The sequence below is a fragment of the Panicum virgatum genome, chromosome 1K (assembly GCF_016808335.1).
Source record: "Panicum virgatum strain AP13 chromosome 1K, P.virgatum_v5, whole genome shotgun sequence".
NCBI lineage: Eukaryota > Viridiplantae > Streptophyta > Magnoliopsida > Poales > Poaceae > Panicum > Panicum virgatum.
The window spans coordinates 54422866-54445911 of NC_053136.1; the positions used below are offsets into that span (position 1 = coordinate 54422866).

A 23046-nucleotide genomic window follows, 5' to 3' on the forward strand; every position below is an offset into this window, starting at 1 on the left:
GTGTTGGGCGCGGCAATGGCATCATTAATTGTCGCCTCTGCCGGCCCAGCGCGCGCTGCCGGACAAGAAAGCGTCATCACAATAATACTGGAGGGGGACATATTTTGGGGATGCATGGATATCACAATCTGTTACTATTTCAGCTCATGTTTCCACGTAATGATGGGTAGTATTTTATTTGTCCAATATAGTAAAATATTAGGTTGCTTGTATCACAATAATGCTAGAGGGCTCCCGCAGGGACGCAGCCGCGCCGCGCAGCCCGGGTGCAGCTCGGCCTGAGCAGGGAGGACCGACACAGTGAGTACCGCCGGAAACTCGAGCAGGAGGACAGGCTCCGGCGGATATTTCAGGTTGAGGCAATGTAGCGACGCAATTCAAGTCCGGCTTGGTCATCAATGGACGGATAAAGAACTAAATCTGTGAGAACTCAGAATACACAAAATTGATTGCGCCAGGAACGCTGAAGTGCTGCTAATTGCCATGCTATGAGCCACGGTGGTCGTAGTAGGCCCAATCGGGCGTTGGGTGCGTGGTGGGGTGGGGTGGGGGCGTAGCTACCGTCAAAATTTACCAATTTTTTTTTTAGCTCTTAGGAAATAAAATAATGGTACTGTAAAAGTTATGGCTTCTAAAACTCAGTATAGCAGTATGGATAAATAACTCATTTAAACTAGACATATTGCAAGATTTAATTTAAAAACTTATTCTAGAAATGTTTTCTGGATCTACCAATTTTGTGCAAGGCTATGCTCACCATATGCAACACTCTAGCCAAAGGTGACCTGCATCCAAATGATGGATCTTGAGATTTAAATAAAAGTGCATTAAACTAGTATTTAAAATAGAGCAAGATACATTGATCAAATGAAAAACTTTATACAACAAAAGTTGTAGATCTTGTTTCATAGAATCCATAACAGTTAAGTTTGTATTTTTCCGATTTTTCTACGATTTTATATCTATTTTACAAGTTCGCTGTTTAATGCATCCCGGGCGCAAGGACCTAAATGTAATTTTTTTTACATTTAGGTCCTGTTGCCCAGCCAGAGGGCGACAGGGGTATAGTTTTGAAATTTTTCGAAACCGCCATATATTTTTGAAATTTTAATTTTTTTTAAATACAAAAATGAAAAAAATCCGGGTGGGGGCGTAGCTACCGGCGGAGTAGGGAGAGCCGAGCAGCTAAGGGCATTGAGAGCCACGGCCCGCGGAGGCGGAGGGAGAGGTGGTCACGGACTGAGATGGGGACCCGTCCGGGCCCATAAGCCAATGATACTATGATGATGTATTAAGAATCAAACAATAGCAGAATCGGTCCGCTCTTTAAAAATAAATAAAAAATAAAAATATAATAAGATACCACTAGTGAACGGCTGCCCGCGGTGCTTCCCCTCCTCCATTTGGCTGGACATGGTGCTCATTCTTTCTCGGCGACTGTGGTTGTCTTGGAACGATATCGAGTTGTGGAGACATCGCTACAAAAAATGACGCGCTGATTTTGAGATTTGGAAAATTCATATCCAATCTAAAATGTAATCTTGTTCCTCTCCCCTCTATTTTAGTTTTCTCCTTTCTCTCCCTGCTCTTTCTCTCACTTTGTACCACCCCTATATGCCGGAGCTTACTTATTTTGAGGACGTTTTGCTTCTTCGATTAACTAAGTATAGGTGGGGATACTCCCCCTCCCACCAATTATTCCAAAAATATAATAAATACCGACAAGAAAGCCATTAATTAATATGCAAAGTAGGATGCGAGCGAGCTGCTACGCCAGGGCTTGGATCCTCTATCTAGCTCAAGGCTGCGGCGTCAGCCATTAAAAAAAAAAAGGTCGCCACTCGATGGAAATCTCACGCAGCTAAACGATATGGTACAGTGTTTACACGGCGCCGCCACACTCCCCGTCGATTCAGCTAGCAGAGGCTGGCGAACAGGTCGAGGTAAAACGTGCGGAACGCCTCCATCTCCGCGCGCGGCAGCGCCAGCCCGAGCTCGATGCCGCCGCCGTCCCCGTCGCGGCCGCTCTCCGCCAGCGCCAGCGCGCCCGTCCGTTCCACCGACGCGATCTCCACCTTCTTCGGCCGCCCCCACGCCCCGCCGAAATCCGCCGCCGCGTACAGCCGCAGCTTCGGCGACCCGGCCACGGTCACTGCCCGCGCCGACGCGTACTCCCGCACGGAGCGCACCCACCCGCGCGCTTCCCGGAACGCCCGCCCTTCCTCCGCGAGCCCCTCGATCACACGCCATATGGCCGCCGCCGCGGCCGCCGCGGTGAGGCCGCGCTCTCCGGCCTCAACGCGGCAGATACCCAGGCAGTTGCCGAAGTAGTTCGCCGGTATCGGCGGGCTCGCGCGGGGCTTGCACCCGGTCACGAACCCGAAGTGCGCGCGGGACGCGGCCTCCCCGTCCACGTTCCGGCCGCGGCGCGCGTGCACGATGCCCGCCCACGCGGCGCCGCACGCCAGCGCGTAGGGCGAGCACCGCGCCGACGTCTCGGACTCGACGTGCCCCCCGAGCGCACGGAGTTGCTTGTCCGTGAACCGGAACGTCGCAAGCACTACGCCAGGACGAAGGCTCAGGTCCCAGCCGTCGAGGCGCCTGTCGACGGCTGCTGCAAGAGCTCGGTGGTCGCTCAGAAACGCCTCCCGGAGCCCGGCGTCGTCGCGCACGACGCTGCGGTCGAACAGCGGGGGCACGTCCATCTCCAGCACCTGCTTCCTGCACTCGGGGCCGAGGCGGTGGAACTCAGCCCACGTCCTGAGGAAGTGCGCGTAGCTGGAGCCGTCGGCCACGGCGTGGTGCAGCGTCGTGCCGATGCAAATGCCGGCGCGAGGGAACACGGTGATCTGGACGGCGAAGACGTCCTGCGACCGGGAGCCACCGAGTGTCCGCAGCGCGGGCAGCAGCGGATGGAGCCTCGTGGTGTCGCGCGAGTGGTCGCCGGCGAGGTCTTCAAAGTCGTCGCCGCTTACGGCCACGGTGAGCGGGACAGAGTCGCCGTCCGAGAATACGACCTCCGGCGCCACGCCCTCGGCCAATTCGCACGTCAGCTTCCCGGCCAACGGGTAGAAGTGGTGCAGCGCGGCGGCGAGGGACTTCTTGAACCGTGGCAGCTCGCCGAGCGTGAAGTCGGAGACGCTGAGGAGGTCGGCGTTGTCGTAGAAGATGAGACGTTGCACGGGCGGGAAGCCCCAGAAAACGAGGTCGAAGAACGTGAGCGGCAGCGCGCGTGGCTGCCCCGCCGCCGGCGCCGGCGACGACGAGACGTGGCACTGCTCCAGGACGGTCACGGGGTGAAGTGCTTGAGGCGCCATCGTGGCCGGCCGGCAAAGTCTTTTCTTTGGGTGCAATGGTGTTTTCCCTCTGGCTCTGTCGCAGGGGTTACTCTCGATTCTCTCCAATATTACTAGAGGGACGCAGCACGCCGGGTCTGTGTTGGTGATGGTAGAGAAGGTGGAGGATGGCCTATCAGAGCTCGCGGTGACGAGGCGGTTGAAGGGGGGGAGCTTATTGTGGACTTGGCAGCAGGGAACTCGAAACAATTTTTTGGGTTTGTTCGGTAGGAGCGTAGGGCTCTTGCTAAAATAGTTTCAGCTCCAGTTTCAATGGTGAAGCAGCTTTTTCAGTGGAGCTGAAACTATTTTTCAAAATGTTTGGTGAAGCGGCTCCTCGACGGCAAATTAGGTAATTTTATGAACAATTAATACTTGAGGAGAGAGGAGAATCCGATGAAGCTATTTTTTTCTCCTTCATTTTAGTATATAAGCTATTTTGGGGCTTATGTGTGAAGTCGATTATATTTTTCCACCTGTTTGGTAGGATTTCATAAGAAACCATCGGAGATGCTGTTAGAAAAGCCATAAGCCCATTTTAGTATTGAATTGTATTTTTTAATTTGCCCCTTAAAGCCTTGTTTGGTTAATCCCTTCTGCAAGGGGATTAGAGGGGATTGAAGGGGCCAATCCCCTCCAAACCGATCCAGGCCTAAGAGCATGGCTAATAATATAGCCAGCTGGCTATATGGGTTCTTTGTAGTCTTCTCTTAGCCCATTCATATAGTGGTTGAGCCCTTAACCATTAATGCATGACCCACTTGTCCCTCTCACAATTTTTCTTGGTACTTGTGCATAAACGGGCTGTAAGCTTACAGCCCATCTCTCTTCTCTTTCCTCTTCTCTCTCCTCCACCTCAGCATTTAGCCAACTTACAGCCCACTATAATACTTGCTCTAAGTGGTAATAATGTTGATTTCCCAAACAAAAAAAAAGGAAAGACTTGCAGCAATGGCAAGTGAACACTGAGCAGTAACAGGCCAATAGGCGAGCGGCCAAGAGCCCAAGACCTTATTAAAACTCGCCACCCCTTGCAGCTGATAGCTCGCACTCCACCTTCCTTAGGCCAGCACAGCACAGCGCACAGAGCAGGAGCAAACGCTCGCTCTGCCGGAACGTGACAATGTCGCCCACAGCTTCCCAGCTCGCCGGCGGAGAGCCGTTCCGCGTGTTCGTGGGGTACGACTCCCGCGAGGACATCGCGTACCGCGTGTGCCGGCGCTCCCTGCTGCGCCGCTCCTCCATCCCGCTGGACGTGATCCCCATCGTGCAGCAGGAGCTCCGCGAGGCCGGGCTCTACTGGCGGGAGCGCGGGCCGACGGAGAGCACCGAGTTCTCCTTCACCCGCTTCCTCACGCCGCACCTCGCGGGCTACCGCGGGTGGGCGCTCTTCGTGGACTGCGACTTCCTCTTCGTCGCCGACGTCGCGGAGCTGGCGCGCCTCGCCGACCCGCGCTACGCCGTGCTGTGCGTGCACCACGACTACGTGCCCAGGGAGGCCACCAAGATGGACGGCGCCGCGCAGACGGTGTACCCGCGCAAGAACTGGTCGTCCATGGTGCTCTTCAACTGCGGCCACCCCAAGAACCGCGCCGCGCTCACGCCTGAGGCCGTCAGCACGCAGACCGGCGCCTACCTCCACCGCTTCATGTGGCTCGACGACGGCGAGGTCGGCGAGGTCCCGTTCGTCTGGAACTTCCTCGTGGGGCACAACAAGGTCGACCCCGCCGACGAGGCCGGGACGGCGCCGCGCGCGATACACTACACGTCCGGGGGCCCCTGGTTCGAGAGGTACAAGGACTGCGAGTTCGCCGACCTCTGGGTCCAGGAGCGCGACGCCTACGAGGCCGAGGAGGAGAAGGAGAAGCAGGCCGCCGACGAGGATGACGTCAAGGCCGGCGCCATACAAATGGCACCCGCCGTGTCGGTGGACGCATGATCGAGACGATCCCATCATAGTCGCTGAGCTGAGGCCGCGCGCGTTTAATTTATTTGGTGCTATTATATTTTCTCGCCGATACGTGTAGTGTGCTATAAAGTGAGCGGAGGTGTCTGTACCTCGTGCTTATTAGGAATCAAACCTCTAGGTTTGACATGATCCTGCGTATGTTATTAGCTATAATAGTCGTGCAGGCGATGTGTCCAATCTGTCGGCACGTTAATCGTTTATTACTTGTGGTGGAAATAGTTGTGCAAGCATTTGTGGAAGGAAGTACTGTATTTCAAGAAATAAATGGACGTGTGTGCAACTCTGTGCTAAACATGTCACTGACTATATTGAATGGATGTGGTAGCTATTGCACGTCAAGTCACGACCGTGGACGGAGACCCTGTTTCTAGCGCAACGTAGCTGTCTTGTATTGATGCGCAAAATGGATCGGTGACGCTTAAAGAACAGCATCCAGCATATGACTAGTTTGACAGTTCACGGTAATGCATGTCTACTTTAGAGTTTCTGTTGCTGACCATCTTAGATTCTAGGGAGGTCTTGCAGAGTTGTATGCTTTTCATTCAGTTCTTGCGGGCAACCTGTGACCTTGGCTGAGAGCAAGTATAATAATGAGCTTAAAGCTAAGTTAGTCGGCAGTTTTGCTGATGTGGAGGGGAGAAAAAAGTTTGGCTCTTGTTATAGCACCAAACTTGGCACGAAAGCATATGCATTTGTGGGACCAAATAAAAGTGTATGCGAGGAAGAGTAAGAAAAAAAAATAAGACATGATATTATATAATAATAAATTTTTTTCATAAAAGACAAATATGAGATAACTATTGTATGACTTGGCTCTTAGCACTTGACTTATAGCCAAGCACTTGGCTCTACTATTAACATGCTCTGATGGCTGGCTCAGCCACCGAAACCGCCAACCACACCCACAGATCTATAATATAATGATGCCTGGACTCGGCATCTGACGACCCCAGTCTGATGCGTACGCGGTACGCTAGACCTATTTACGCTCTTACTAAGGCTTGTTTAGTTCGCGAAAAAGTTTGTTGTTATTTAATAATTAATGTCTAATCATGGACTAATTAGATTTAGAAGATTCATCTCGTATAAAATAGTTGTAATGTAGAATTAATTATTTTTTCTAACTGCATTTAATGCTCCATGTATATATCTGAAGATTTTATGTGACGGACACTGTAGTAATTTTTTTGAGAACTAAACAAGACCTAATAAAAAAGATTTATTTATGCTCCGCCCCGGTACAACTTTGATCGTACAACAGGACACATCACATTCCGGGTCCAAAGATCTACGAAGGGCTCGGTTGGCCTTCTTTTTTTTTTTGATAAAACATACCTGTATTATGAGATAAGGAAAGCGAACAAAGACTGTACAAATACAAATATGCTGTAGAAGGATACGAAGGACAGCTGTCCCGCCCAACTAACACAAAGGACCTCAAAGAAAAACAAAATAGCAAACTGGTCCTTGGACCCAGCAGAGGCGAAAGACTTCAGAAGTCGTCATCGTCGTCGCTGACGAGCACCGGCTCCTGCCGCCGCCGCCCAACCCGAGGCCGAAAGAAGCTCCATCGCACGTCGGCTTTGAAGTGGACCGCAATAGATGCCCGTCCTCGCGGACGAGCAGAAGCTGTCGCGCTGAACGCCCGTCGGTCGGGGCCACGCCCCAAGCTTCCTCGACCTTGGATGCAGGCTCTCCGACGACGACGACGACCGCCGCCGCGGGGAAGACGAGCCCGATCCAACCGCCTGGCTTCCACAAAACCCGCAGCTGCTCCGCCCTTGACTGAGAAACACGCCGCCAGCTCCACCGCCTGCGCCGCTCGCCGACGCAACCAAGAGAGCCAGCGCCGCTGAACCCCTGTACAAGGGGATCTCAGCCCTGGAAAACCCGACGAGGCTCCAGAACTAGAGAACCCCTCCCTCACAGACCCCTTGCCGACGCCGGAGAACACGCCGTCAAGATGGGAACGGGTCGGAGGGACTTATTCCACAGCACCGGCGACGCCACCGCCTTGCCACTGCCGCTCGGAAACCAAAACCTAGAAAACCTAGGACCTAGACTACCACGCCGGACGGAGGCCGACGGTCTCCCGCACCTCGCGACGTCGAAACGGCCATCGGAGGCAAGGGAGACTGCCGACGATCAGGTCATTGTCGCGTCGTGGGTCCAAAGAAGCCAAGGCAAACCAGAGAAAAGAACTGAGAGAGTATTCTGGAAATCGTTCGACCGCCCACCCGGGCGGAGCAATGGACATGCCTGTCTCCTACCCGAAATCGTTCGCCTCCACAAACACCGCGAATGACGTGGGTGCCAGCGAACTCGTCGTAGATCGCTGTCCGTCCGACGCTGCAAGTGAGCTCCACACTACTGTTCATCTCCGGGTTCTACCCCCCCCCCCCCCCCCCCCCCCCCCAAAAAAAAGACATTCACCGGGTTCCGGAAGGGAGGCTAACGTGGTAACGTGGAATGGAATCCGACATCGCCCAACAACGAGGGCCTGTTCGGCTATGGACTAGAACAGTTTCAGGCTTCTCTTATTCTAGGTGTGAAGGCCTTCCTGGCCTGAACTATTCCAGGCCCGGAACAGCCCGAACTAATTGAGGTTTGAAGGAGGTCAAGGTGTGGGGTTGGGGCGGGAGGGGGAGGTACAGGGCCAGCGGTGATGTTGCGGCCACCGCTGGTCGGAAAGATAATCGGCGGGTTAGGTACCAAACGGGAGATCATAAGAAGTCGGTAGAGATGGTTGGTTGGCGGTGGTTTCGGCGGCGGGAGCGATTAGTGCCGGAGGCAGTGGGGCGAGCTACTCGTAAACGGCTGTGTGCTCGCTCTCACAGTTGCACCCATGACCCCTAACAACCACGCATTCACTCAGCCACTCTATGAGTATGGCTAATAGTAGCGCCCACTGTCGTGATGGTGACGTGCCCCGCTTGCTCAGCCAATAGCTGCGGATACAGAACCTCTTCGCCAGCTTCAGCAAGCGTATGGTGAGATGACTGCTTCTCTCTTTTGGTCCATGTAGATTCTCAATCGGCTATACGACACCCATAATGCTTCTAACACACATAAGCCAATTAATCCAGCCCACGTTGGGTGGTCAGGATGAGCCACGCGATCTCGAATTCGACCCAACCCTTAACCGCGATCCCTATAGGATGATTGGGCCGTCTTCCCGAAATAGAAAGCCCATTGGGCACGTACTTTTCTTCTATGAAAGCCCATCGACGCGAGCGAATCAATTGGGTTCCCGGCGGATCCCATGACCCATGGGCCTCGTCAGTGGGACAGTGGTAACCAACAGACGGTTGACAAGTGGACCCGGGACCACGAAGAGACCAATTTGGACGATCTGTGTGTCGGTGGCCGGGAACCACACTTGAATTTCTTCTTTGCGACATGAAACACTCGCAGTAGCAGTGTAGCACCAGCACACACTGAAAATAAATCTCCCAAGGAAATCTGCATGTTTAGTTGCTAGCTACACTGCCATTATTAAAGCTAGGCAAGTGTGTTTAAACTTGTCTGTAAAACTATTCGGAGGGTGTTGCGACCTGGGAACCTGGGTCACATCTCTGCAGCTAAGGCTGGATAACGAGCTAGCTCGGCTCGTTACAGCTCGGCTCGTTACAGCTCGGCTTGGCTCGTTATACAAACAAACCAACAGACTAGCTCGGCTCGGCTCGCTAAAAAGCTTGAGCCAGCACGTTTGGCTCGCGAGCCAAATCATAAAAACACATATAGAGATATTATAAAAGTAAGTGAGCAACAAACACAAAGTACTTATAATTTTAACACTATAGAACATAAATCCATCCATCAATTGATCTACAATTCCTAGTTTACACATGACAATAAGTCCACAATTTCAAAATTGGATTGGGATGAACTATCAAAGGATGTTAACTTGGCCCGTTATGGCTCGCGAGCGAGTTCAGGCTGGCTCGATATAAATCGAGCTGGCTTGTTATAAAACGACCTGACTCATTATAAAACGAGCTCGAGCTCGAGCCGAGCCATTAACAAGCGAGTCGAGCGAGCTAGCGAGTTATGAGTTTTTCGTCCAACCCTATCTGCAGCGGTGTTCTAGCATGAATCAGGGGCTAGATCCCCCCCCCCCCCCAAAGTTTCTGTCTTTCTCCCCTCCCCCCCCCCTCTCTACCTCCCAAAACTCTGTGAACGTTGCGGAATTTCCGTTGGATGCAATGGAAATGAGGATGCGTCGAAAAAAAAGCTAGGCAAGTGTGGCAAAGAATTTGAAAACCACACTTTTTCTTACCTGAGAAAATCCTCCACACTTTTAGTTTTTTGACATGTGAAGACCAAAACAATCTTGCTTAAGCTTAGTTAACAAGCAAACATCTATCAATTTGGTCAAACTTGCCTAAGATTAAGTGTGACAAAGTGTGGCCAGAAACTAAACATCCTCTCACTCAACTTTGGATCCACTTAATCCCGTTTTAACTAAAGCACGCATAATCACGCGCGCACTCTAGCTCGTTAAGGCTGTTTCCGGTGAAGAATTTTATTACTCGATTTTATAGAATGCCGCGTCACCTAAAGACATTTAAATTCATAAATTACAAAGTTTTATTTTTACAATTTAATAGATTGGCCACAACATTTAATTGTGAGGTAAGTGATTTAATATATGAATCCCATCCTTATTTGTCACGGCGGGTGGTATCTGGTTGGTTCTTAGTTGAGACCTTGCTTGCTATCGGGGTACATGTCGGGTTCAGGCCCCACCGCGTGGGCGCGGCATGGTATCATTGCTACCCACCGCTGCCGCTGCTTGACAAGAAAGCATCACGATGCTAGAGGGAGACATCATGGATGCATGGATATCACAATCTACTACTTCAGCTGTTTTTTCAACGTAATGGGTATTTATTTGTCCAATATACTGGTTTTGCTTGCAATTTTTTTCACAAAACAAATTAAGCTACTCTCTCCGTTCCAAATTATAAGACGTTCCAATAATCTTGGAGAGTTAAAAAATTTTATGTTTGACCAAATTTATATAATAGAATAATGACTATCATTAAATTTTTTATTAGTTATATTTTCATAGTACTAGTACATCAATTTAATATCATAAATTTTTATATTTTTCTCTATAATTTTAATTAAACTTCAGATTGCTTTGACTCTCCAAAATTCTTGGGATGTCTTGTAATTTCGAACGGAGAGGTATTGTCTATACAGTGAGAGCTATTAAATATTGTGAACATATTTTCACTATAGTAGAACTGCATATAACGGAAATCTTACGCAGCTAAACGATAATAGTACAGTCTTTACACAACGTCGCCACACTCCGTCGACTAGGTTCAGCTAGCTAGCAGAGAGGCTGGCGAACAGGTCGAGGAAAAACGGGCGGAACGCCTCCATCTCCCCGCGCGGCAGCGCCAACCCGACCTCGATGCCGCCGCCGTCCCCGTCGCGGCCGCTCTCCGCCAGCGCCAGCGCGCCCGTCCGTTCCACCGACGCGATCTCCACCTTCTTCGGCCGCCCCCACGCCCCGCCGAAATCCGCCGCCGCGTACAGCCGCAGCTTCGGCGACCCGGCCACGGTCACTGCGCGCGCAGACGCGTACTCCCGCACGGAGCGCACCCATCCGCGCGCGTCCCGGAACGCCCGCCCTTCCTCCGCGAGCCCCTCGATCACACGCCATATCGCCGCCGCGGTGAGGCCGCGCTCTCCGGCCTCGACGCGGCAGACACCCAGGCAATTGCCGAAGTAGTTCGCCGGTATCGGCGGGCTCGCGCGGGGCTTGCACCTGTTAGGAATAAACCTGACTGATGGTGTGTGTGCGTTGGTGTGTCTGGTAGATGCGTGCATGTGTTGCATGCTTGCATGTAGATTAGCTTGTGCTAATCCATGCGTAGATAGTTAGCGCGTGGGTCGGTCAAGCGGGCTAGCTGTGCGGTGTGTTCGTGCGTCAAGTTCAAGTCGTGCAGGAGCGCTGCGCGTAGGACAAGGCGAGTTAGTTGGCGGCAGCTGGGAAGGAGCACGTCAAGGCGCTGAAGACCGATTCTCACGGACGGGAGTTCGTTGCTCAGAACGTGGAGAAGGCCGGGTCGCCAGGGAGAGCGCGTACGTGCGCGCCGAGTTCGCCGGAGGGCGTTGCGTGGGCGCTGCGTCGCCGGGAGGCTTTTAAATGGCCATGTAATCCTTGTGTAAGAGTCGAGCCGAGTGGAATAAGAGAAGCCAACATACAGGCCGTTCGGCGGCCGGGGCGTTCGTCGCCAAATGCATGTGTTCCTCGTGTTCTTGTGATCGTTCGTCGATCCTCGGTTCCAACAATTGGTATAAGGAGCTTGGTTGAGAAGAGGGGAGGCGGCCGGTGGCGCAGCGGCCAGACCGCGTGGCGGCGGCCAGCGGAGCCGCGGGCTGCGCGGCGCGGGGCGCGCGAAGTGCTGCTAGTCGCCGGTGGCGGCACGTGGGCGCAGGCACGGCGTGAGGCGGCGTGGAGGACCGCGACATGGCGTGCGCGTGATGTGCGCGGGTGCGGCACGCGCGCGGGCCAGCGGCGTGTGCGGCCGTGCGTGGTCGCCAGTGGCCGGCGGCGTGATGGCGTTGGCGGAGGCGCGGCGAGGTCGTCAGGCCATGTGTCGGCCTGTGCGTGGTCGCTAATGGTGGCACTGCGGCAGTGGATTGGGTGTCAATCCTGCCCAGCGTGATGTGTTCAGCGGCGTGTGTCGCCGGTGCCGTAGATGATGGCGTGTGTCGCTGGTAGAGAAGGAGCTCGGCGTGCGTCGCTGAGGAAGATGACGAAGGTCGTCGGGTGCCTGCGGAGGCGACGTATGCTGCGTGGTTCGCGTCGAGCGTGGAGGCCGTAGTTGCGGCCGTGGCGACGACGACGAGAAGAGCAGCAGCATCAGCTCCGGCTGCAAGCATACAGGTTAGCGCGGAGATGGTGCATGCAGAGGTGGTCGCGTCTAGTCGAGGCCGTAGCGGCGGCCGTGGCGATAAAGACAACGGCAGCTGCGGCAACTCCGGCAACGGCAAGTCAGGTTTAGGGGGTGATTGTTAGGAATAAACCTGATTGATCGTGTGTGTGCGTTGGTGTGTCTGGTAGATGCGTGCATGTGCTTGCATGCTTGCATGTAGAATAGCTTGTGCTAATCTATGCGTAGATAGTTAGCGTGTGGGTCGGTCAAGCGGGCTAGCTGTGTGGTGTGTTCGTGCGTCAAGTTCAAGTCGTGCAGGAGCGCTGCGCGTAGGACAAGGCGAGTTAGTTGGCGGCAGCTGGGAAGGAGCACGTCAAGGCGCTGGAGACCGATTCTCACGGTCTCACGGACGGGAGTTCGTTGCTCAGAACGTGGAGAAGGCCGGGTCGCCAGGGAGAGCACGTACGTGCGCGCCAAGTTCGCCGGAGGGCGTTGCGTGGGCGCTGCGTCGCCGGGAGGCCTTTAAATGGCCATGTAATCCCTGTGTAAGAGTCGAGCCGAGTGGAATAAGAGAGGCCAACATACAAAACGTTCGGCGGCCGAGGCGTTCGTCGCCAAATGCGTGTGTTCCTCGTGTTCTTGTGATGGTTCGTCGATCCTCGGTTCCAACTGCACCCGGTCACGAACCCGAAGTGTGCGCGGGACGCGGCCTCCCTGTCCACGTTCCGGCCGCTGCCGCTGCGGCGCGCGTGCACGATGCCCGCCCACGCGGCGCCGCATGCCAACGCGTTGGGCGAGCACCGCGCCGAGGTTTGGGACTCGACGTGCCCCCCGAGCGCACGGAGTTGCCTGTCCGTGAACCGGAACGTCGCGAGCAAGACTCCAGGGCGCCGGCTGAGGTCCCAGCCGTCGAGCTGAGGCGCCTGTCGCCGGCTGCTGCGAGGGCTCGGTGGTCGCGTAGAAACGCCTCCCGGAGCCCGGCATCGTCGCGCACGACGCCGCGGTCGAACAGCGGGGGCACGTCCATCTCCAACACCTTCCTGCACTCGGGGCCGAGGCGGTGGATCTCGGCCCACGTCCTGAGGAAGTGCGCGTAGCTGGAGCCGTCGGCCACGGCGTGGTGCAGCGTCGTGCCGATGCAAATGCCGGCGCGAGGGAACACGGTGACCTGGACGGCGAGGACGTCCTGCGACCGGGAGCCACCGTGTTTCCGCAGCGCGGGCAGCAGCGGATGGAGCCTCGTGGTGTCGCGAGGGTGGTCGCCGGCGAGGTCTTCGAAGTCGTCGCTGCTGACGGCCACGGTGAGCGGGACAGTGTCGCCGTCCGAGAACACGACCTCGGGTGCCATGCCCTCGGCCATTTCGCACGTCAGCTTCCCGGCCAACGGGTAGAAGTGGTGCAGCGCGGCGGTGAGGGACTTCTTGAACCGTGGCAGCTCGCCGAGCGTGAAGTCGGAGACGCTGAGGAGGTCGGCGTTGTCGTAGAAGATGAGACGTTGCACGGGCGGGAAGCCCCAGAAAACGAGGTCGAAGAACGTGAGTGGCAGCGCGCGTTGCTGCCCCGCCGCCATAGGCGAGCTCCACCGCCAAGGGGCCGCTTTGCCCCGGGTAGGCGAGCAAGAGCTGCCGCGGGCGAGCTCTGCCGGTGAAGTAAATGAGAGAGAGAAAGCGAAGAAGAGAGACGGGGCTGACATGTCGACCCGAGATGTCAGGTCCACACCGCCATCTAGTCACTAACCGCATAATATAATTTAACATAAATAATTGTAATTCGAACCTCGCATGAAATAATTCTGGTACAGGTTTCATCGTACAACATGACACATCATATTGTCCCCTCTGAGGTTGCGTGCTGATGCGAAGCAGCTGGTTGAGTCTTTTGGTCCTTTCTCTACCCCTCTTATATTATCTTATCTTTTTCTGTAAATTACAACTGCGTGCTCTAATATGTTGCGAGAGTGCTAGTCCTCCGCATTGTTATAAGAAACTTTATTCTACCATCCTCTTAGTACAATAAAACACAGGTCTGCTGCTTTTTTGAGGAAAAAAAAGTCGCATCATTCTGTCACATTCTAGGTCCACGCCGACTCACCCCTAGGACATACGATACTCCAAAGATGTACGAAGGGCTATTGCTAAAAAAAAAAGGATGTACGAAGGGCTAAGCCTTCACACACGACGATCTGGGTCCTTATTGTGGGTCTAAAGATGCCTGCCTGTCTCCTACCCGATCGGTCGTTCGTCCGCTCCTGACACCGCCGCAGGCCCGAAGCCGGCCCATTAACCTAAACCAATCAATCCAGCCATATTGGGTTGGGTCGTCAGGATGAGCGCGCGCCGTGAGCGAGCTAGCCACGTGATCTCGAATTCGGCCCAACCCTTAACTGCGGTCCTATCCTATTGATTGGGCCAGCTTCCCGAAACAGAAAGCCTATTGGGCTCCAAGTCCAAACCGACGGCGCTGCCGCGCTCCCCCCCCCCCCCCCCCCCCCGGATCGTGTTCGGTTACAGTTGCAGGTTTGCAGCCGTACGGTACGGCGGCAACGCAGCGGATGCAGGTGATGTGGACGCAACACGGGCGCCGTCCCGGTCTCACGCGTGCCACAAACGCACACCACATTTATCTATCTGCACGTACCGATCGTCCTTAGATCAACTTGCTCCGGCGGTGGCCGTCCGTCCCCGGCGCGCGATGCGGGATCTGCAGACTAGACCTGGGCATTCTCCGGGCGAGTCGGGTTTGGGTCGGGCCAAAAAAAGCCCGGTGTTTTTTCTAGCGGCCCGTGCCCGACCCGACCCGGTGGCTGGGCCGTAAAATTGAGCCCGCACCCGACCCGACAGCCAGTCGGGTCGGGTCGGGTTCGGGTCGGGTCGGGCCGGGCCTATGTAAAATGTCGGGTTTCTTCGGGTTTTTCGGGTTTCGGGTCAAAATTTTTAGCCCGTGCCCGGCCCGTCAGTCATACCGGGTCAAAATTTTTGACCCGAGCCCGCCCATCAAACTCTTCGGGTCGGGTCGGGTCGGGCTATTTTCGGGCGGGTTGGGTCGGGTCCGTCGGGTCGGGCAGCCCATGCCCAGGTCTACTGCAGACTCAGGCTGTGTTTATAGATCCAAACGTCAAAATTTTAAATTTTTTATAAATCGCCTGCATAGTATATTAAATATAGTCGAAAAAATTGTATTACACAAATAGACTGTAAATCGCGAGACGAATCTAATGAACCTAATTAGCCCGTGATTGGACACTAAATTGCTACAGTAAAGCTACAGTAAACATATTCTAATGATAGATTAATTAGACTTATTAGATTTGTCTCATAGTTTACAGATGCGTTCTGTAATTAATTTTATAATTAGTCTACATTTACTACTTCAAATATGAAAAGATGTCTTATCAAAAAAATTTACAGAGAACTAAACACGGCCTCTTACTTTTTTTTTGATTGCATCTGCAGAGCAGACTCATACTGGCTGTGGCTGGCAGTTGTATGCGGTGACTGTGTCGCTCGTGTCGGGACCAAGCGGCACCCCACGGTGCGCTGCTCTACGAACATTGCGAGCACGGCCGGGGCTGGAGGTGCAGATGGTCTCTGATGCATGGCGGGAGCTGGGACCAGCGCCACGGGAACAGTGGTGCGCGCTGTTGCTAGCTAGCTGTAGGCTGTAGCTAGCAATTGCGGGCCTAGGATTTAAATGTTGGGTATTCAAAAATTCAAAATGCAAAGCAAAATAGTTGTTTTATACCTATTATTAGTATATATATATTTGATTATACCTTTAAATATTATAGATCAGCAAAAATGATGGGTATACCCATGCATACCAAGTGGGCCCGCCCCTGCTACCTAGGCGTGCAGCTCCGATCCGCCCGTGGCCAGCGCTCATTATTGCTCGGAGTCGTAGCCCACCACTGCGCGCGGCCTGGCTTGGTTGGCCGCATGCATGTATTTCACGCGCGCAACGCGCTGCCATGTCAGACCTTGTTACTCGATCACTACACAGTGCGTCTGTGCGGGGACACAGCCTCGCTTGCCGCTCGTTCTGGTCCGGGATGTGAGAACCGTCCAATTTGTACTCGGTTTAGGTGAAATTATTAATTAATTTTTTAAGTTGAGGGTTAGCACGTGTCCGTCTCTCGACCCACCACGTGCTAATCCACACCTTAGAGGCACTTAATCATCACAAATCACCTAGAACGAGAGCAAACCCGGTAGTCCTGGTACGTGTTTGTCACATGCCCAGGATTAAGCACATGTACCGTTATACAAGCGCGTACATTGCCGATGATCCACAAAGAGCAATTTTACACACTTAAAATTACAAGTTTGATATAGGAGGGTTCAGCTAACTTCCACTACAAGCCTTGGGCTCACGGAAGTCATCTTCTAAATAAAGAAACTTAGAGATTATTATATTTACATACTCTCACGGAGTTCGATTACGATAAAACATACCTAAGATAATGATGCCTTGCTCAAGGACATCATCACAGCCACAACAACCTACTCCTCCCCCGCATTTAGATCAGCGGGGTAGAAGTGGCCGAACACCACTTTCGGCTCACCTGCAACTAGGTTTAGAAAGCAACCTGAGTACAAAAGGTACTCGCAAGACTTACGCAAAAATAAGCAAGGATCATGCAAAGGCTCAAGTAAAAGCTTTAAGGTTAAGTATTTATTACATAAGCATTTGTTCTCTACACTATCACCTATCAGAATTAATTAATCTTGCCCAACCCCAAACACTTTTAGTTGATTAAGAGAGTAATATAATCTATAACTGATCATAACTACAACATGAACCATTCTTACCATAAACGAAATTCTACGAGGAGTTCATGGGATAATGAGCTTGGTCATAACCGAGAGCGCGGCAATTCGAATTGATTAAAACCTTGCAAGGGTGTACTACTTTACCGACACGACGCAAGGACCATGCGACTCATCCAACCGGCCAAAGTTGGATAAGGGGGGCACCCGCGACAACCGTTCCCAACATGGCCCGATCATTGAACCTCACATCTAGATTACGAGTAGAGACTTAGTTCCACCAGAGACATCTCTAAACTTTCCTACACAAAGGTCCACCTGGGGACACACTAAGCCTCTCTGCATAGCCCGTAGCCACGTATGTAGGACTGCACATCAATGATCAAGTCAAGGAAGGTAATTGGCTTATCCGTTTCATTATATTGGATATGTGGTAGCACGGAAAGGTGATCAAAACCGACGTCGTCCACTCGGTCCTTAATCGATCCAAGCGGACTATGCCCATGTGACTTCATTCTCTAGGCCCTAACATTCCGCTCGAATCTCGATACTGCACTCCACTTGCCCCAGATGCTCAAGTGCGATCAAGGATAAACGGGTAAGTGTGATACTCCAAACCAATCCTTTCTAGCAAGCAAAATGAGTATTCTAAGCAGGGCTAAGCATCTAGTCAGATTAAGTTATTAACTGTCTAACTAGTGCCAAGGATATGAATAAATGAATCAAGGAAGGAGAATGCATCAAAGTAGGTACAAGCATGCAATACATACATAATATATAACCCAACAGTACCCGGTGAGATAGCTAACTAAATCAGATTAAATAGGTGCAAGGAAAATGCCTAGCTGCTTGCCTTGGTTAACTTCCGACTCGACCACGAATGGGACTCCAGGCTCGGGCTCAACGGGTTCGTTCTCCGACGGTTCAGTCACTAAAATGCATGAATGAGATGCCAGAATTAGTATGATGCCATAATTGTGCAAGAAATGCTATGCACGAAATGAGATGCATGCATTAGTGTGATACCCTAGATTATGCAAGGGTGATAAGACATGCATAATAAATGGCACATATGCGACGATGCACAAACGTAATACACGCGACGACAAACAATCACTATCGTACACGCGAACAGAAAAGCTAGATCAAGAATTAGCAAATAAACTTATACTGCAAGCATAAATCACAAATTAAATTGAGCAAGCAAAGAACATTACAAGGAACTCATGAAAATTGGTTTTGCAGCAAAAGCATTTTCCTATAATTAATCATAAATATATTAGTTTTCAGCAATTCAAAACAAGATAAATCGGAAAAGACATGCAAACTTATCTAAATAAAACCAAGAAAATTACCTTAGATACTAGGCATGAAAAAAAAGCTAACAAAACTGGTTTTACTATTTTCTCACTTTCCAGAAAAAATTTCTATATTAAACCATTTTCAGACCAAGGACAAGAAAACAAACTAAAACTTTGATACACAGCAAGGAAGCATGTGAACAAGTTATACCACTGAAAACCACACCTCACAAGGAGTCTAAAAAAATTTAGTTTGAGATTTTTCTAGCAGTACACAAATAAATAAGCATTAAACTCACTTTTGTAAGATAAAACTATAAATACATCTACCACAAAGTAACATGCAAAACAATATTTTTACTAAGTAGATCTCAGCTAGAGGAATCCAACAAAATAAGGTTCATAATTTTTGGAGCTATACATGAATTTCTACAAATTTTTAAAGATTGCTGCACAAAGAAATACGCTAGAAATTGCTAGATGCACCCCGCAGGGCCAGCCCAGGCGCTGACAGGCGGGCCCCACGGGTCAGCGGCTCCCCCGGGCCAAGTCAAGGCAGCCGGGTGGCCTTGACCCGGGCGTGAACGCGCCCACGGCGAACGCGGCGCGGCGGGGACGCGGCCACGTCGCGCGTGGCGCGTCACGCGCGCGCGCACGTCGCGCGCGGCGATGGCGGCGGCGGCGCTGTGCGGTGAGGGAGAAGGCCGGGTTAGCGCCGGAATCGGAGGAGGAGGGGTAGGAGATGCTTCCCCCGCGAAGAATCGATGGGAGACTCACCGACGGCGACAAACCGCGGCGGCGACGGAGCTCGGACCGCGGCGTCCATGGCGGGCTAGGGTTAGGGTTTGAGGGGAACGAGAGCCGGGCGAGCGCGGATAAGGGGAGGGGGCGGCTCAGCACGGATAAGGACGCGCGCGGATCAAGGATCGTCGACGCGTGGAATGAGGATCGACGCCGGCAGTGTGGCGACGCGTGCCGCGGCACGCCGAGCGGAAAACAGAGAGTTGGAGGAGAAGAAGAGGCCGGTGGGCCCGGGCGAGGAAAAGAAAGGAGACAAGTTTGAAATTCAAAACGGAGATTTTTCTGAGCTAAAAAATTTACCAAATTTTTACTGGAGATAGATAAAATCACCAAGAACACAATGGAACAAGAATCACTCAAAAATATTTTGTAATTTGGTCACAACAAAAAGAACAATGAGTCTATTTTTGAAATTTCCTTGAATTTTGTGCCTCGGTTCAAAAGTCATAAAATCTTGCAAAAATATTTTTAAATCAACATTTGAAATCTAGTATTTAAATAAAATTTTTGGAGGCCAAGTTGCATAGTAAAATTTGAACTTTCATAACAAACACAAAAGCAAACGTACCCGAAATTAAATTTTAAAACCAAACACACGTGCACATGATGCTTTATTATGCACTAATGATGCTCATGATGATGTGGTTAACATGTTAAGCATGTTTTTACATTTGGGGTCGTGACACGGCACGTATACGTTGCCGCTCGTTCTGGTCCGGCACGTATACGTGCGTACGTATGTACGCGCGGAAGATGCTGCCAGGAATACATGTGCACGCGACGTGCGGATGCCCGGCAACGTGCACCAGCCTGTCTATCGGATCCTGCTGCAACGCACGCACCATGTCCATGCATGCTGTGAAAAAAAAATCAGTCAATCATCTCAAACTCCCAGGCAGACTACTTGGCAGTTGCTAGCACTCTGCTGGTTCAACAGTTCTGGTCGAACGACCGATCGGTCGGTCGGTCGCAGAAACCCCGGTGTCCGGTCACCCATCTCGATCGATCAGTCGGCGCGGGCTGCCCCGGCCGGCCGGACAGATACCACAGGTCCACAGCAAGCTGTCTCTCTCTATCTGTCCCTCGGCCACACGCGTGTTCCTTCCGCCCCGGCCCTGTGGATCCGAGATCTCTCGCTCCACCAACGGTCACTAGCTCATGTATGGCGCCGACGGCGGCGACGATGACCCAGTCCGGAGCAGTGGAGGCTCCTCTGCTTCCACGTCCGGAGCGCTGTAGTGCGCCGTCGTTGCGAGAGGATGAAAGGAAAAAAGCCTCCTTTTCAGGATCCGCCGCCCGCGCACGCATGTGGACGTGCCTGCGACGGGAGGGGATCGGAGATGAATGCGCATGTGTCGTGTCGAGCACCTTTCAGGCATTCAAGTCGTGGTAACAACCGGGCCGGGCGTACTTCCACCCACTGCACGTCCCATCGAGCTCCCATACATTCATCTGTGTCCTCTGTCCACCTTCATGGACGATGAGCCTCCACGGTGCTAAAGGTCGTGCCACACGTACCGGCTTGGCCGGAGCAAGCAGTGCAAGCTACCTGTCTTAGCATAGAACTGATGGTAATCAGCTTCAGCGAGCCAGCAGCTAGCAGTGATTTGTATCTCTTGCTGTTTCGGTGCTTTCAGGTTTTCTGATCTGGCATCTCTTTGCATTGCCTCAACTGAAGGCTTGTTCCATTGTCTAGTTTTCATATCTGAAGCAAGTCTCAACAGAATAATCTGAGTACACAAGGTACTGTTCATCTAGCTGTAGGCCCCATCGACGCGAGCAAATCAATTGGGTTCCCGGATTCCATGACCCATGGGCCTCGTCAGTGCTACAGTGACAACCAGACCGTTGACAGGTGGGCCCGGGACCACGGAGAGATCAAGTTTGGACGATCTGTGTGTCGGTGGCCGGGAACCACACTTGAATTTCTTTGCGACATGGGCCATGTTTGATTTCCCGTGAAATTTTTTTCAAAAACAAACGAATGCATGCACGAAATACTAAACGAAGTTTATTTGCGAAACTTTTTTACGAATGGGTGTAATTTTTCGAGCCGAATCTAACAAATCAAGATCCCCCATAATTTGGTACAGTGATGCTACAGTAACCCCCCATGATCATCCTCTGATCATGCGGTCAAATGTCTTATTAGCTACATCACATGCTACAGTATCATAATTATGAAGGTTATTTTGTAATTAAACTTCATTTAATACTTCTAATTAATGGTCAAAGGGATTAAAAGTTTTCATGAAAACATTTTCACCCCCTAACCACAAACATTACCATGAAACCCTTGCCGTAGCAGCGTCGTCGCGCCAGCACACACTGAAAATATCGCAAGGAAATTTGCATTAAATTTTTGCGCCGAACATCGGGCACGAAAGTACTGAAGGACCTACTTGAAATGGAGGTCCCCTTTACTCCCCGCTTGGCCTTGGCAAGCAGAAAGCAGGCCTCAGCTATCCAAAAAAGTTCAGGGTTCAGAGATATCTGCAGGGCTCCCCTACTAGCTAGCTACTTCCTATCCTCGCCATCAATTCCATGCACCCAATTTCAGCGCTGCACCCTCGAAAGCAATCCACCCCAGCAGCTACTGCCGTAGCATACGGCGCATCATAAACTGTCATGCAAAGCCTTTTCTGTATTTACAGGGGTTTCATTATCCATCCACCGGATGCTGGTAGAGCCTGGCTCATTTTGTCTTGTACAAGTCTAAATGACACTGGTATTAACCTAGCAGCTGACTAGCTGTAGTATAGTTAGCTTGTAGTACGTGCTTATTAGTAGCTGTTTATGTTTTGTAGCTTGGTGCCTCTGGTAATTATATATATATATATATATATATATATATATATATATATATATATATATATATATATATATATATATATATATATATATATGCCCATTGCAGGTATCCTAGGTAGGGGCCTTTTCAGTCGCCAAGTGAGACGAGCATGAGCCATGCATGGAGAAAACGACATATGTTTTGGTGTAGCTGCACTGCTGCAGTACCCAGTTTTGTTGGTCCCTGAACCCTGATGCTCACAGTGAGACAGGAACACCGTGCATGGCATTGCTCAGAGAACAAAACAAAGCATAGGTGTTCCTGTTCCTGGCTGGGAGGATCGACCCCGAGAGAGAGAGAGAGAGAGAGAGAGAGAGAGAGAGAGAGAGAGAGAGAGAGAGAGAGAGAGAGAGCAGTATCTATCTATTCAGGTTAAGAGAGAGTTTAGAGGAGATGATGCATGTCTGTTTACCCTTGTAGCCTTGCGTTTGGCGAATGGCAAAAGAGATAAGCGAGGACAGTGCAGAGTTCAGTGGCAATGGCATGATCTCGGAGGGGGAGAACCCTCTGCGCTCTTTCTAGCCTATAGTACCATTAATCTAGCAGGCATGGCACCCCGACAAGGCTGGCTTCTGAGCAGAGAGAGATGCTCAGTACAGCAGGTGAGTGAGCGAGTACTTCCACGCAGGAAACTGTTAGGCCGTTAATGACAGAGCATAACACCTAGTACGATTAATCTATAATCTCATCACAGCAGCAGAAGGACATTGACAACAATATCATATCAGCAATAGTTACTCCATTGAAGAGACGCAACGGGTGTCCGCGGCATCATTCTCGTCTGCTCCTCGCGAGGAGACACGACAGCGCGAGGCGATGCCGCTGAGGAGAGCATCCGGGCCAGGGACTAACCCTAATAACTCTGGAGCAGAGCTTAAGTACAGGCTTGGAAGAAATTACTGGGCCCCCGTGGCGGCCGGCAGGGGCTTGATTTTCTTTATCGGGTCAAATTGTCAAGGTCGGACGCAGCAGCGTTGTCGCAGAGCCGCGACGGCGACGTGGGGAATCGTTTTTAATCCCGCCCCCGGGCGCCGCCGTGCCGATCTTGTTGTATGCATGGTAACGCCGCCTGCGTCAGTTCTTGTTGCTGCACAGTCACAGCCTTCTTCACCGTCACCATTACTACT

General features: G+C 51.8%; 2 protein-coding genes and 1 pseudogene across 2 annotated transcripts; 1 reads left to right on the forward strand and 2 right to left on the reverse strand.

Annotated features, from left to right (window-relative positions):
- Positions 1-1667: 1667 nt before the first annotated feature.
- LOC120644850 (anthocyanin 5-aromatic acyltransferase-like) lies at positions 1668-3581 on the reverse strand. Its single transcript, XM_039921586.1, has one exon. The coding sequence runs from the start codon at positions 3315-3317 to the stop codon at positions 1917-1919; it is 1401 nt and encodes a 466-aa protein (XP_039777520.1). The 5' UTR covers positions 3318-3581; the 3' UTR covers positions 1668-1916.
- Positions 3582-4359: 778 nt separating this feature from the next.
- Positions 4360-5596, forward strand: LOC120644860 (protein CDI-like). Its single transcript, XM_039921596.1, has one exon. It carries the CDS (start codon positions 4459-4461, stop codon positions 5272-5274), a length of 816 nt encoding a protein of 271 aa, XP_039777530.1. The 5' UTR covers positions 4360-4458; the 3' UTR covers positions 5275-5596.
- Positions 5597-10531: 4935 nt separating this feature from the next.
- On the reverse strand, positions 10532-13888 carry LOC120657993 (annotated as a pseudogene).
- Positions 13889-23046: the final 9158 nt, after the last annotated feature.

Excerpts from the sequence above, each read along its gene's own strand:
- LOC120644850 (XM_039921586.1), bottom strand. The coding sequence starts at position 3,317 with ATGGCGCCTCAAGCACTTCACCCCGTGACCGTCCTGGAGCAGTGCCAC.
- LOC120644860 (XM_039921596.1), top strand. The coding sequence starts at position 4,459 with ATGTCGCCCACAGCTTCCCAGCTCGCCGGCGGAGAGCCGTTCCGCGTG.